The following is a 15,405-nucleotide window of genomic DNA, read 5'->3' as shown; positions in this document are numbered from 1 at the left end:
ATCGGTGTGAACCTCAAAACCCCCTCTAACCGGCTGAAGAAATGGCGTTCAATACGGCTCTGTCCTGCACCACTTCTATCGAGAGACCTGAGTCTGAGCCAGCATCCAGCAACTGCCTTTTCTCTCATGCCCTTCTCTTAGGACTGCGACAGAAGACCACGTGGAGTGAGAATGAAGAGCGATTCGTTCCAAAACTTCTCACATATTGCTGGTGTACTGGTTGGTAAATGGACAAGACATAATAGGAGTTGTGGTGGGGCTCAGGTGAGACATTGAAATTGGGACATTATCATGGGCCATCCACTTTGAACTGAGAAGCTATCTGAAGAAGAATTGAGTGCCAGGAAAGGGAGGGGGTTGATCAACTGTGCCCGTAATTGATTAAGACTTGTCTAAAATTGTTATTTGGTGTATCAGGTTGATTGAGGAGGTCTACAAACTGCTAAATTTATAGTATTTTAGGCTAAGAATGGATTAAGATACTGATCTGTAACTATAATCGTGATGAGAAAGTTAATACTACAATTATAGGATAATTATATTGTATGTTAATATAAATGTACATTCTGCCAGTGCCGATGTGTGTTAAGTTAAGGGTTTTAACTTTGAGTGATAGAACCAATGTGAATCACTGAGCAATGTCATTCTGGATTTTGGGTTGGATAATTAATTGGGTTTGATTATGATTTGGAAACCGAATGGTTTTTAAAACTGACTGATTGATTTGAGTAAGTTTTAGTATGACAACAGCCAGTGAAAGTGCAGGGTGCCAAAATCAAACAACAGAAATCTCATAATTAAAATTCCTCAAGCATACATGTATTTTATACCATTTTAAAGGTAATCTAGTTGTTAATCCCACCAACGTGTCTGATTTCAAATAGGCTTTACAGAGAAAGCACCACAAACGATTATGTTAGGTCACCGCAAAATCACAGAAAAACACAGGCATTTTTCCAGCCAAAGACAGGAGTCACAAAAAGCAGAAATAGAGATAAAATGAATCACTAACCTTTGATGATCTTCATCAGATGACACTCATAGGACTTCATGTTACACAATACATATATGTTTTGTTCGATAAAGCTCATATTTATATCCAAAAACCTCAGTTTACATTGGCGCCATGTTCAGAAATGCCTCCAAAATATCCGTAGAAATTGCAGAGAGCCACGTCAAATAACATAAATACTCATCATAAACTTTGATGAAAGATACATGTTTGACATAGAATTAAAGATACACTTGTTCTTAATGCAACCGCTGTGTCAGATTTCAAAAAGCTTTACGGCAAAAGCACAATATTCAATAATCTGAGAACAGCGTTAAGCCACAAAAGGAAGCCATACAGTTACCCGCCAAATTGTGCAGTCAACAAAACTCATAAATAGCATTATAAATCTTCACTTACCTTTGCTGATCTTCATCGGAATGCACTCCCAGGACTCCCACTTCCACAAGAAATTTTTGTTTTGTTCGGTAATGTCCATCATTTATGTCCAAATAGCTATTTTTGTTAGCGTGTTTGGTAAACAAATCCAACGTCAGGAAGCGCGTTCACTAAAAGCAGACGAAATGTCAAAAAGTTCCGTAACAGTCAGTATAAACATGTCAAACGATGTATTGAATCAATCTTTAGGATGTTTTTAACAATAACGTTCCAACCGGAGAATTCCATTGACTTCAGATGTGCGACGGAACAGAGCTCCCTCTCATGTGAACGCGCATGGTCAGAGTATGGTCAGGTCATGGTAGACCTGACTCATTCCTGTCTCCTTCGGCCCCACCTCACAGTAGAGGCATCAGACAAGGTTCTACAGACTGTTGACATCTAGTGGAAGCCGTAGGAAGTGCAAACTGATCCATATCCCACTGTGTATTCGATAGGCAGTGAGTTGAAAATCGACCAACCTCAGATTTCCCACTTCCTGCTTGGATTTCTTCTCATGTTTTTGCCTGCCATATGAGTTCTGTTATACTCACAGACATCATTCAAACAGTTTTAGAAACTTCAGAGTGTTTTCTATCCAATACTAATAATAATATGCATATATTAGAACTGGGACTGAGGAGCAGGCAGTTTCCTCTGGGCACCTCTGGGCACCTTTCATCCAAGCTACTCAATACTGCCCCTGCAGCCATAAGAAGTTAAAAACTATATGAGTGGAGCAATTAATTTATTATGGATTCATTGTTTTGGTTGTTGCTATGCTGATTGTGACATGTGTAAAGAAGTTGTGTACCAAAGAGAGTGATACTATTCTCAGCATGCCCTGGTGAATGGAAAGGGTGAACTCTGATCCTGAGAGTGAAACTGATCCTAATCTATTTGATCCATATCCATTGCCAAATTGCAATTTTTAATGATAATAATCAGGAACTATAGAAGGTTTATGCTAATGGCACATAGCTATAGGCATTGCTTTATAAATAGTGGGATCATGATGCTTGTCCTGGATCATGTTCATTAGGCACTAAACAGAATACATTTAACTTAAAACGGGAGTCACTACCTGGATTTGTCCAACAATATATGCTAATTTTAGTTTCTACTATGCTGACCAATGGGGGTGTGCTCAGTATCAACATGATGATTTGTTTTGTACTGATGAAAAATGTACTCTGACTTTCTTAACAGTGTTTAATGTTTTCTTAAACCTTGTAATTTTTCTTTTAAATTGAGATATATCTCTTAATTATGTATTTACCTGATTTGTTTGATATTAATAGTTAGCAATAAATACTTAACAAATAGGAATATATTTTGTCCTGTTAATGCTGTGTTTTTATGGTCTCCACTCTAGTTCCCTGCAGATAATCTGGACGTATGGTCACCAGAGATGGCTTGAGCTTGAGTTAAAGACTGCATTACATAGACAAGAATGTGTTTTACTAGAGATAGTTTAGGAGTAGAACAATCCCTCATTGTCTCAAAATCATCGTTTCATCTGGGAAACTAAGCCAGGCTGGGGTTAAGACAATACACCCACGTGCAGATAACGACAGGATGAACCCAGAGTGGCTAATGATGCCCCAATCTGCATGTGAGGGGTGGAACCAACCATGACTAAGCATTCTTAGTGTCAGCTACATAAAGAACTCTGCATTTGGGTAAAGTTTAGGCTACTCGGCACAACAGTCAAGACTGTTTGTTTGACTGGTTTCATTATTGCAATAATTAATTTATATTAATTCTTTTTTTAGCCTTCATTTAACTAGGCAAGTCAGTTAAGAGCAAATTCTTATATACAATGACGGCCTAGGAACAGTGGGTTAACTGCCTTATTCAGGGAAAGAACAACAGATTTTTACCTTGTCAGCTCGGGATTCGATCTAGCAACCTTTCGGTTACTGGTCCAACGCTCTATTCACTAGGCTTCCTGCCATTGGGGCAGCAGGTTTGAAGAAATTTTGAAGAAATTTGAAGAAATGACAAAGTCTCTCTCACTTGATTAGAATATTCCACGACAGAGGTGAGATGGAAGGAATGTATGGTGAGACTTTGGAATAGACTGTTGGATATGCCAATTGCCAGAACAGCCAGCAACATTTTTCAATGGGATATTTCCAATGGGGCAGCCTGGGCAGCTGAAATGTCTGACCTTTTCCAACAGTCTGACTGTGAACAGTTGTATGAAAACCCCATTTAAAAACAGCTGATGATGCAATATGATAAGAAATGGGTGCAGGAGATTCATCATAAAACCTTTTGTTTGATTAAGGGTGAATTCGTGTGAGCGATATATTATGTATAATCTACCTAAAAGCAAGAGATCGCTCTGCGCACAGGTAAGATCAGGGATATTGCCTCCTCGTTTTGAAACAGTTCGATATAATGGTGAAGTGGAATAGGAAAGACTATTTAACTATTGTGATGTCAAAGAAATGGATAATTAAATTCATTTGATCCTCTATTACCCTTTCTACCACGATATACGCTTATCCTTATTCCAGAAAGCCCACAAGATATAAGGGGGGGGGGGGGGTGAAAGGGGGATACCTAGTCAGTTGTACAACTGAATGCATTCAACTGAAATGTGTCTTCCGCATTTAACCCAACCTCTGAATCAGAGAGTTACGGAGGGCTGCATCCACGTCTTCGGAGGGGAACAGTGTACCCTCATGTGGCTGAGCCATGAGAAGAAACTGAAATATATTTTTGTCCATTTCTGTTTGCAGAATTTTACTTATGTATTGATTTATTTTTCATCAGAATAATTATCACTGAATTATCACAGTGAATTATTGTAATGTTTGTTTATGTGCCAATTAATCCCATAAGGGATGGGTTGTCAACTGGCGATTTGACACAAAAATAAAATGTCATTCTTTAAATCATTCCGTATATCAACCCCAGGTATGTGAAAATAGTATTTGAAATAAGTATTGAAAATACTTTAAAATACAATTTGGAAGACTCTTTGGTTTTTACAAATAACCATTCAAATGCTCAAATAAATGTTGTGTATTACATTGAAAATACTCCCCCCAAAAACAGTGTGTGTGTGTTTGTGTGTGAGAGAGAGAGCGAGAGCGAAAAAGAAAGAATTTGTTTGCATCTTACTTGATTTCAATGGACAAATCTTTTTTATCTCTTTCTTGTCGCTGGCCCAGCTGACTTGGTTGCTGTGGTTACAGATGATGGAACCCCCTGCCACATAGACAGAGAGCAGGGGGACAGTGGAGGTCTCAGCCCCTCTACTCTCTCCTCCCACCTGAGAGCAGGTGCTGTTGTTACAGCTGGAGGTGACAGAGGTTTTCTGACCTCTGCAGGTCACAGTCACGTTACAGATGCCATTGATGTTGGAGTTAGAGTCCACTGTCAGGACTGGAGGCTCAACTCTCTCTGAAAACAAATAGAAACTAGATGGTAATTTTCCATGAAGAAAAATTGTGGGACTTTCTTTAGCTCTTTAGAAGTATTTTTGTGGTAGTGGAAGAATTGTTCTTATTTTAGATTTGAAAAGCACTGGGAAAGTGTTAAAAATGTCAGTTTGTAAAAGTTGACAGAAATTGTAGTTTAAGTTTTGTGGTTGTGGAAAAAGTGTTCTGATTTTAGACTTGGAAAGCAGAGAAGTAGACTAAGATTTCCTACACTCAAAGTTTTCGTCCAACTTGTTGGGAAGTGGGAAAAATTGCAGTATTTTTTAAAATTGATATGCGCTTATTACAACAGCTGTATAAAATACAGTGCCTTCGGAAAATCAGTCACGTCTGGAGGAAACCTGGCACTAACCGTACGGTGATGCATGGTGGTGGCAGCATCATGCTGTGGGGATGTTTTTCAGCGGCAGGGACTGGGAGACTAGTCAGGATTGAGGGAAAGATGAATGTAGCAAAGTACAGAGAGATCCTTGATGAAAACCTACTTCAGAGTGCTCAGGACCACAGACTGGCACACAGCCAAGACAACACAGGGGTGGCTTCGGAGCCTCCCGAGTGGCACAGCGGTCTAAGCAGGGTGCCCACGGGTCCTTGAAATACTTGAAAGTTTGTGAATTTGAGAGAAAAAAATCAAGGCCTTAAAAGTTTTTGAAAATGTACATAAATACACATGCGTAGGGCCTCCCGGGTGGCGCAGTGGTCTAGGGCACTGAAAAGCAGCGCCAGCTGTGCCACTAGAGATTCTGGGTTCGCGCCCAGGCAGCCGCGACCGGGAGGTCTGTGGGGCGACGCACAATTGGCCTAGCGTCGTCAGGGTTAGGCCGGTAGGGATATCATTGTCCCATCGCGCACCAGCGACTCCTGTGGCAGGCCGGGCGCAGTGTGTGCTAACCAAGGTCGCCAGGTGCACGGTGTTTCCTCCGACACATTAGTGCGGCTGGCTTCCGGGTTGGATGCGCGCTGTGTTAAGAAGCAGTGCGGCTTGGTTGGGTTGTGTTTCGGAGGACGCATGGCTTTCGACCTTCGTCTCTCCCGAGCCCGTAAGGGAGTTGTAGCGATGAGACAAGATAGTAATTACTATCAATTGGATACCACAAAAATTGGGGAGAAAAAAGGGTAAAATTTAAAAATTTAAAATAAAAAGAAATAGACATGGGTCATTGAAAGTGCTTGAATTTATATATTTTGTGCAAGAATAGAAATTGAAGTTCTTTTGATTTTTTTTTAAACGTAACGTCAGTAATAGGCTACGTTCCGCTGTCTGCATGTGTGTCTCTCGCCGTCTATGCATCCTTGTTTCACGCGCCACCCGCCTTGAGAAAGTGCGACGGTCATGTGTTTGCATGAGTGATTGAAGTCGAATGATGCATGTTAAAAACAGCCGCAAGCAAGCGAGAAAGATAACGTCAAGCGAACCTTCAGCTATGCCTGGAAAATGTCAATTCTAGGACTCGAAGCTAGATCATTCCGTCTTTTCGTGGTTGGGTAAATTAACTTCAACGTTACATAATTATTCTGTTAACGTTTGCTATGTTGTTGTTAGCTAACGTTATCTAGATGTCTCAGTCAGTTCTCCCACTGAATCACAGCTGTCAATATAGTGCTAGATAGCTAACGTTAGCTAAGTTGTTAACGTTGCGTTAGCCAACTTGCGGCAAGCAGAGCTGGACAGTGAACATTTAAAATAAATAACATTAGCTGAAAGTTTACATTTAGTTAAAGGGTGTTCACTAGAGTTGTTAGTGACAACATTTCATGACTAATGCTAGCTAACGTTAGCCAGCTAGCTAGTCATTCATCAGACTTGGACACTTATTTTCTCACAGCTCTCACTCTATTGAAATATGTGGAAAAGTCATCGTCATCTACATCACCACCTAGACAATGTTCTACAACTACTACCACATTCACCACCTCCTCAAGACAGACCGTCATAACTGCCGTTCCCAAAGAGGACACATTGCGGGCTGAGACATTGTGGTGTCTGAATATGATGGAGTCTCACTACTCTTTCCACTCTAGTGAACGCACGGGTGAGTGGCATGGTTTATAAACTGTCACCTGTAACATTAAATTATTTTTAGGAACATGTTATGTTTGTTTTCATATTTCCTATTCTCTCTCTGTGACACACACACAAACACATTCACATACAGGCTAGAAACAGAAATAAGTGTTTGAATTGAATCTTCTTTTTTTACTCTTAGGTGTGCTGTTCTCAGTTCCGGGGCTAAGTCCCGCTATGTGTGCACACGTGGCTTGGCTCCTCATTTCAAGCATTTGTTGTCTAAAAAAACTGTCTGCTGGGGAAGAGGATTATGTACTTCTCATTGATGAGAGCCTTAACAGAAACATACAGTCAAAGTGACTTTCACACCTGTTTATGGGATGAGGACAAAGTTCTGACGAGATTTTATGTTTCTAAATTTCTGGGACATGCGACTGCGTTGGACCTTAAAGTGGTCTACGAGAAGAGCACCGAAGATCTACCAAAGAAAAACATGGTTCAAATCTCCATGGATGGACCAAATGTAAATGTGTCATTTTACTCAAAGGTTGAGAAGTCAATCCTAGAATTGAATGGTCTTTGTTACTCAAAGAATTGTTAGAAACTTGTCCGCAGGGAAGAAAATTGGACAGAAAACATTGATAGACTTCAAAATCGCTTGCAAGAAGTGTATGCTCACAACTGTTAAACTCTTTGAGAAATCCCCATTGAAGTACTCTCTGGTCTCACATCTTTCTTTCTTGGATGGAAAGATGCTGTGTACAGCAAAATTGAAGAAGGTCCTGACCTACCTTTTAAATAGTCATCGGGTGAAGGAAGAAGATTGTGATGACATCATTCGACAACACTCACATTTATTGATGACATTGTCCAGGCCCAACACTCAGTGTTGTAAACTTTGATCCTGTCCAAGACAGCGTGGACACATTTTTACATGAGTATATGTCAAAGGACAAAGAGCTCGGAAATCTATGGAGACTTTGCCGCCAACTCCTCTTACTGTCACACGGGCAACTCCTCTTACTGTCACACGGGCAACTCCTCTTACTGTCACACGGGCAACTCCTCTTACTGTCACACGGGCAACTCCTCTTACTGTCACACGGGCAACTCCTCTTACTGTCACACGGGCAAGCTTCAGTAGAGCTCGGATTCTCCATCAATCGGCAGGTTGAAGAGAACTTGAAAGAAGATTCATACGTAGCACAGAGATGTATTGAAAAAAAAGTGCTGTTTTTGCTCTGCGGCATGTTGTGTGTTAAGCTGGTGCTAATGAAATAAACGAGGCGTTACATAGCTCTTCAACTCGTAAATAAGTCTCTGTCTCTATCTTTCAACTTACACAATATATTGTTTTGCTGTGCTGTGTTAGAGAAGACAAGAGACCACGTAGTCTGTCGTCACTGTAACACAGCAAAATTGAGTGTTTACACATTCAAGTCTCTCTATTTAATTGTTGTCTGTGAGCTTCTGTAAAGCCTGCTAGTTCTCATTATAAAAATGCTCAGTGTTGCAACAGTAATTAACCTTGATCCATGTCTCAAACTATGCCATGTTGGGTCCTTGAATTTGAAGGAATTGTGCCTGGAAAGTCTTTGAATTTGATGTTTAAGAAGGTGTGGGAACCCTGTCTAAGGCACTGTATCATGGTGCTTGAGGGATCAGTGCAGACCTGGGTTCAATCCCAGGCTGTGTCACAGCCAGCTGTGACCGGAGGACCTATAAGGCAGCGTACAATTGGCCCAGCGTCATCCGGGTTAGTGGACCACACAACTACTGAACCACACACCTAATGACCACAACCACACAACTACTGACTACTTCTGACCACAACTACTGACCACAGCTACTAACCACAAAACGACAGACCACCACTACTGACCACAGCTACTAACCACAAAACGACAGACCACCACTACTGAACACAACTACTGACCACAAACACACAACTACTGACCACAAAACTACAGACCACAACTACCTACAACACAACTTTCAGTTTTCAGATGCAACAAATGTAGTTTAGACACTGACCACAACTACTGACCCCAACCACACAACTTCTGAGCACAATTACTGAACTACAACTACTGAACCACACAACCCAATTACCAAAACTACTGACTACACAACTACTTACAACAACTACACAACTACTGACCACTACTGACCACAACTACACAACTACTGACCACAGCTACTGCTCTGGTCTGCACTAGCTCTGGTCTATCAACATAGTATCATGAACATTCTATTGTCATCCGACATCAAAGTTGTCATTGTCATTATGAAAAAAGTATAAACACAAAAAGGACATGCTGCATGACATGTGGTGGTCCAACATAGCAGAACTGGTGTATTTTAACAGCAATAAACTCATCTGTTTAAAAATGAATTTATTATATGTCAATCTAGCAAACCAGGCAAATAAAAGCAACTGTTTTGGTTCTGGTTACCTAGCTAGCTAACATTAAGTTAGATGATTAGCCAGTTCAAATAATGACCTTATCAAATAGCTGACAACTTCCTAAATTTAGCTAATTTGTATTCATTATTATAGGAAAATAAATTCACAACAAGATCATTATTTACAAGCTAATGGCTAATTATAGAGCTAATGGCTAATTACGAAATTAAAATGCAGGGCATTTTAACCCGAGACATTTTTTAACTTTACACTGTCTCGTTGGCCTAACGTTATATCCACATTTGATTTGGTGCAAGTCATGTTGTTCTTCACATTACCGTCTCTGGTAAACACACACCTTATCAAATATAATCTAAGTTTCTTTGTCAAATGCACAGGATACAGAAGGTGTAAACGGTACAATGAAATGGTTACTTGCATAGTGGAGTCTTTTATTTAGACATGTAGCTAGCTCAACAATGAACCATAATCCCAACTCATAACATTACTACCCTGCATGAATCTGCAGGTAGCTAAAGCTAACCAACCATGTACAATGTTAGTTAGCTAGCTAACATTATGTTATAACTAGCAATGCAAATGGCTCTGAGATACGAATAATATTACTACACAGATCATACACATATCGTTAGCTAGTGAGCCAGCCAGCTAATATTAGCTAGCTAGCTAACAATATGCTTTCACTTGCAATGAAAACAACTTTCTGAAAAAAGTAGAAACGTGTAATATCTGAAAATGTTTCTAGCTAGACTCTCTTACCCGTATACATGGATGAACGCTTCTCCCTCTGTCACGGATGCCATGGTTGCCCTTAGTTTGAAGATGTAATCTGGAGACAGGTGTTTTATATACAACCTCCTTCTGTGTGTTCCCTTTTCGACTCCCTCCACATATTTGCAATCAAATGCCAGACTTTTCTCCATCTCTTTACTGTAGCTATCATACTCTTCTTCTATCGGACATTCCACTGATTTTAAAACTCGGTCCTCTAGAAAGTGGAGAGCATTAGCAACACTATTGTAGTTTTTCGTGATGTCTTTCCAAAAATCTGCGTTAGAAAGGATTACCTACACATACTGAGCAGCTCATGTTATAGACAAGCTTGCTGCATGGCGGACAAAATCTGAACTCATCTCTCAGCATGTCCAGCCCATCCATTATCTCAGTCAATCATAGCTAGCGGGAAGGTTGCTGACTTTTTTTGTGGCTAAACCAACTAGGCTTGTAGTTTAACCATTTTAATTCGTATTTACAGATGGCATACAAGTTTGTTATTAAGGCACATGAAAGTTCACATGTTCCAGAAGGCATTTCTGCCAAATTTTGATTAAAAATAAAAATGTTTACGTTCAAATGACTCTCCTGTGAAATAGTGACACATGACATAGACCTAATTTTCTGAAACTAGTGACAAATGTTATCAAAAAGTTGTATTCAAGCAACTTAATCCAGACCAGTCTACACGTTATAAACTTTGAATGGTGTTTCTCGCTTAAAAGGTGTAAGTGTGCTATAATTAAAAGTTAGAAATAATCTTTATGTAACAGTATAACTTTAGTACGTCCCCTCGCCCCGACACGGGCGCGAACCAGGGACCCTCTGCACACATCAACAACGGTCGCCCACGAAGCATCGTTACCTATCGCTCCACAAAGGCCACGGCCCTTGCAAGTGACGTAACTGATTGAAACGCTACTAGCGCGTACCCGCTAACTAGCTAGCCATTTCACATCCGTTACATTTACAATATTTAAAGTGTGGCTGTTTTCGCAAGCACATTAATTCGGGATCGGTGTACCGTCCACGGGAGGGTTGAGCTAATGTAGGCTAATGCAATTAGCATGAGGTTGTAAGTAACAAGAACATTTTCCAGGACATAGACATATCTGATATTGGCTTAAATTCTTGTTAGTCTATCTGCACTGTCCAATTTACTGTAGCTACTACAGTGAAATAATACCATGCTATTGTTTGAGGAAAGTCCACAATTTTGAACATGAAAAGATATTAATAAACAAATTAGGCACATTTGGGCAGTCAACATTTTGAACAGAACTGCAAGGGTTCATTGTTCAGTCTAAAACTTTGCACGTACACTGCTGCCATTTAGTGGCCAAAATCTAAATTGCACCTGGGCTGGAATAAAACATTATGGCCTTTCTCTTGCATTTCAAAGATGATGGTACAAAAAAATACAAAAGAACGGTCGTTTTTTTCTTTGTATTGTCTTCTACCAGATCTATTGTGTTATATTCTCCTACATTCCTTTCACGTTTCCACAAACTTCAAATTGTTTCCTTTGAAATGGTACCAAGAATATGCATATCCTTGCTTCAGGGCCTGAGCTACAAGCAGTTAGATGTCATTTTGGGTGAAGAAAAAAAAAGGGGCGGAACCTTAAAAGGTATTTTTTATATAGATTTTTATTTTATTTAACCAGGTAGGCTAGTTGAGAATAAGTTCTCATTTACAACTGCAACCTGACCAAGATAAAGCAAAGCAGTGCGACAAAAACAACAACACAGAGTTACACATAAACAAACGTACAGTCAATAACTCAATAGAAAAATCTATGTACGGTGTGTGCAAATGTAGAAGAGTAGGGAGGTAAGGCAATAAATAGGCCATAGTGGTGAAATAATTACAATTTAGCATTAACACTGGAGTGATAGATGTGCAGATGATGATGTGCAAGTAGAGATACTGGGGTGCAAAAGAGCAAGAGGATAAATAACAATATGGGGATGAGGTAGTTGGGTGTGCTATTTACAGATTGGCTGTGTACAGGTACAGTGATCGGTAAGCTGCTCTGACAGCTGATGCTTAAAGTTAGAGGGAGATATAAGACTCCAGCTTCAGTGATTTTTGCAGTTCGTTCCAGTCATTGGCAGCAGAAAACTGTAAGGAAAGGCAGCCAAAGTAAGTGTTGGCTTTGGGGATGACCAGTGAGATATACCTGCTGGAGCGCGTGCTATGGGTGGGTGTTACTATGGTGACCAGTGAGCTGAGATAAGGCGGGGCTTTACCTAGCAAAGACTTATAGATGACCTGGAGCCAGTGGGTTTGGCGACGAATATGTAGTGAGGGCCAGCCAACGAGAGCATACAGGTCGCAGTGGTGGGTAGTATATAGGGCTTTGTTGACAAAACGGATGACACTGGGATAGACTACATCCAGTTTGCTGAGTAGATTGTTGGAGGCTATTTTGTAAATGACATCGCCGAAGTCAAGAATTGGTAGGATGGTCAGTTTTACGAGGGTATGTTTGGCAGCATGAGTGAAGGAGGCTTTGTTGTGAAATAGGAAGCCGATTCTAGATTTAATTTTGTATTGGAGATGCTTAATGCGAGTCTGGAAGGAGAGTTTACAGTCTAACCAGACACCTAGGTATTTGTAGTTGTCCACATACTCTAATTTAGAACCGTCCAGAGTAGTGATGATAGTCGGGCGGGCGGGTGCGGGCAGTGATCGTTTGAAGAGCATGCATTTAGTTTTACTTGCATTTAAGAGCAGTTGGAGGCCACGGAAGGAGTGTTGTAAGGCATTGATGCTCGTTTGGAGGTTAGTTAGCACAGAGTCCAAAGAATGGCCAGATGTATACAGAATGGTGTCTTCTGTGTAGAGGTGGGTCAGAGAATCACCAGCAGCAAGAGCGACATCATTGATATATACAGATTAAAAGTTGGGAATTTTGCTTTCGCAAGTCTTTTTAATGGTTTGTATTATTAATCTAATTTAGTGCTCTAACTGTGTAACTGTATAGAATAAATAAAGAAAACAGTCAAACCTACCTTGGACTTTGATCAAGTATGCACCAACATTTCTTTCTTCAGTACCAGTCACTACTACATCATAGTGTCCACTGTCTCCTTCCTGTAGTTTCTTCAGTAGCAGAGAGAAGTTTCCCTCACTAAACTCAACCCTTCCATTATACACAGGAGTAACTATACCAGCTCTCTGTGTAAAGAGGTATGTTACTACAATTTGTGATTTGTTAAACTTCCATATCAAAAAAGTATTATTTGTGAGGTCTTCCTTTCCCTGGACATCCAGACGAACATCCTGTCCCTTCAGCACAAACACAGGGGTCTCAGCACGCGACACTGAGAAATAAACACACAATACTTAATGTAAAAAAAATATGAAGAATAATTCATTGTGACAAATAGATCAGTATGATTCATGAATTTTGCAACGTAACCTCCAACAGGAATATGTTAAAATAGATGTTAATTTGCAAATAGCCAAACGTGCTGACACATCATAATCTTCCAATTGGCAAAACGTATCTATTTGCACATAATCATTTTGAGATTGGTCTGGAACTTCTCTACACACCATTTTTACAGTATGGTTTAATGATGAACCCATCAAAATAGATGCCTTTAGAGTATCATAGGCTGTGTTAACACAGGCAGCTCAATTCTGATATGTTGCCCAATTATTGTAGAAAGAGCTGATCTGATTGGTCCAAAGATCAGAATTGGGCTGCTTGTGTAAACGCAGCCTACGTCACAACCTTTGTTACAGGTAATACAGAAGTACTTTTACAATAAAGAACTAGGGTATGATACACACTAAAGTTACTGTTCAGTTTGATTAATAGTTAAGCTACTATTTGAAGTTGTACTCTATGAAGTATAACCTAATCTTCCTAAAGACATGGGGGCTCAGAGAGTGTAACCTTTTTAGTAGCCCACTTATTTGTAGTCAGTAAATAAGTTGAGGTATGCATAGCTGTCTGTGATGTGACTCTGTGGTGTAGTTTCCTGTTACTGACTTTCCTGTAACTGACACTTTGAGAACCTTTTCTCACAATAGTGTACAGTATAATATTACAACCCACAATTATTGTATTCTGCTGTTGTTTATGTTACATTTCAGTCTTTGTAAACAAGTATAAAATATGTTTAATGGTCCAATGCAGCTATTTTTTTTCTCAATATCAAAACATTTCTGTGTAACAATTAAGTACCTTACTGTGATTGTTTTAAATTAAAATGGTCAAAAAGAAACAAAAATACCTTAGCAAAGAGAAATTTCTCAAGCAAGAATTCTGCTTGGACTGTCTGGGAGTGGTCTGAGTGTGAAGGGGGAAACTGAAAACGAGTTGTTATTGGCAGAGAGATTTAGGACCCTCTTTTTTATTGGTCTATTTACTTATTTACCGCCTGGTGATTTATTTGACCTTTATTTAAGCAGGGAGTCACCATTGAGACCAGGGTCTCCTTCTCAATTCACTTAGAATTCATAGACAAGAAAAATGAATGTCACCAGGCAGGCCAAAACTCTATCCCACCACAACAGGCTGAAATTTCAGAAGGTCTTTTCAAACAGCTCTTACACTAAAAGTCCATTATCATAACTTTCACAATTTCACAGTATTATTCCAACCTCATAGTGTGGAAATATAAACTGTATAAAATACAAGAAAATCATGTTTTTGACTGCACTGGGCCTTTAAAACTACAGTATATTCAAAAACTCTTGTCCTAAAGTTAATTACATACTTTCAATGTAAAAGTCTTTATCAATTACTTGAGTTGTGCAGTATTCAATACATCACAAGTGACTTAAACCTTCATTACTCCATTGGATCATTTGACCAGTTGACTTCTTCCCTCTGTCATGCCTATGTGCATCCCAATAATCCCTACTGAATTGTGTACTCGTTCACTACTACCCAGACATTTTAAAGCATTGGATTGGTGTAGTCATAGACTAAAGTGAGTTGTCATATACCAGTCATTTTATTTCAAATCCATGAAGAGAGAAAGAAGACATTATTGGGACTGAACCAACATTTCACCCCAAAGATACAACTGGTTATAAGCAGAGCAATCAGCACAAATGATACTGCCTGTTACTTACTAACCTACCAATCAGATCATTGGTACACATGTCTAATCAATATAATCTATAGCACTATACAGATGTCTTAGAAAATGTTTTACCTGGTTGATGGAGGAGAGTTAGTAGAATAGCTACGGTGAAATGCAGGAGGGTCGCCATACTTTGACAAACGACTAAACCTAAATCAGGAAGTAGTGTCAGTTCCGCAAAAACTGCAGCAGCTGTAGAAAAA

At 39.7% G+C, this 15,405-nt stretch overlaps 1 protein-coding gene and 1 long non-coding RNA gene across 2 annotated transcripts in view; one reads left to right on the top strand and one right to left on the bottom strand.

Annotated features, from left to right (window-relative positions):
* The window catches only part of LOC129813600 (uncharacterized), a 38,233-nt gene extending 22,828 nt beyond the window's left edge, over positions 1-15,405 (bottom strand). Inside the window, exons 1-3 of the mRNA XM_055865936.1 lie at positions 15,275-15,405; positions 13,112-13,423; positions 4,565-4,846 (exon numbers count right to left, since the gene is read on the bottom strand). Of these exons, the coding sequence (XP_055721911.1) occupies positions 4,565-4,846; positions 13,112-13,423; positions 15,275-15,332 (652 nt within the window). The 5' untranslated portion in view covers positions 15,333-15,405. The remainder of the gene's footprint in view (positions 1-4,564; positions 4,847-13,111; positions 13,424-15,274) is intronic.
* LOC129813603 (uncharacterized) lies at positions 5,787-8,208 on the top strand. The gene is made up of 2 exons (XR_008753180.1): positions 5,787-6,917; positions 7,092-8,208. It is a non-coding gene; the product is annotated as an uncharacterized LOC129813603 (long non-coding RNA).

Source organism: Salvelinus fontinalis, chromosome 17 (assembly GCF_029448725.1).
Source record: "Salvelinus fontinalis isolate EN_2023a chromosome 17, ASM2944872v1, whole genome shotgun sequence".
NCBI classification, from domain to species: domain Eukaryota; kingdom Metazoa; phylum Chordata; class Actinopteri; order Salmoniformes; family Salmonidae; genus Salvelinus; species Salvelinus fontinalis.
Note: the sequence above shows the minus strand (reverse complement) of the source record. Positions and strands in the feature narration are given on the sequence as shown.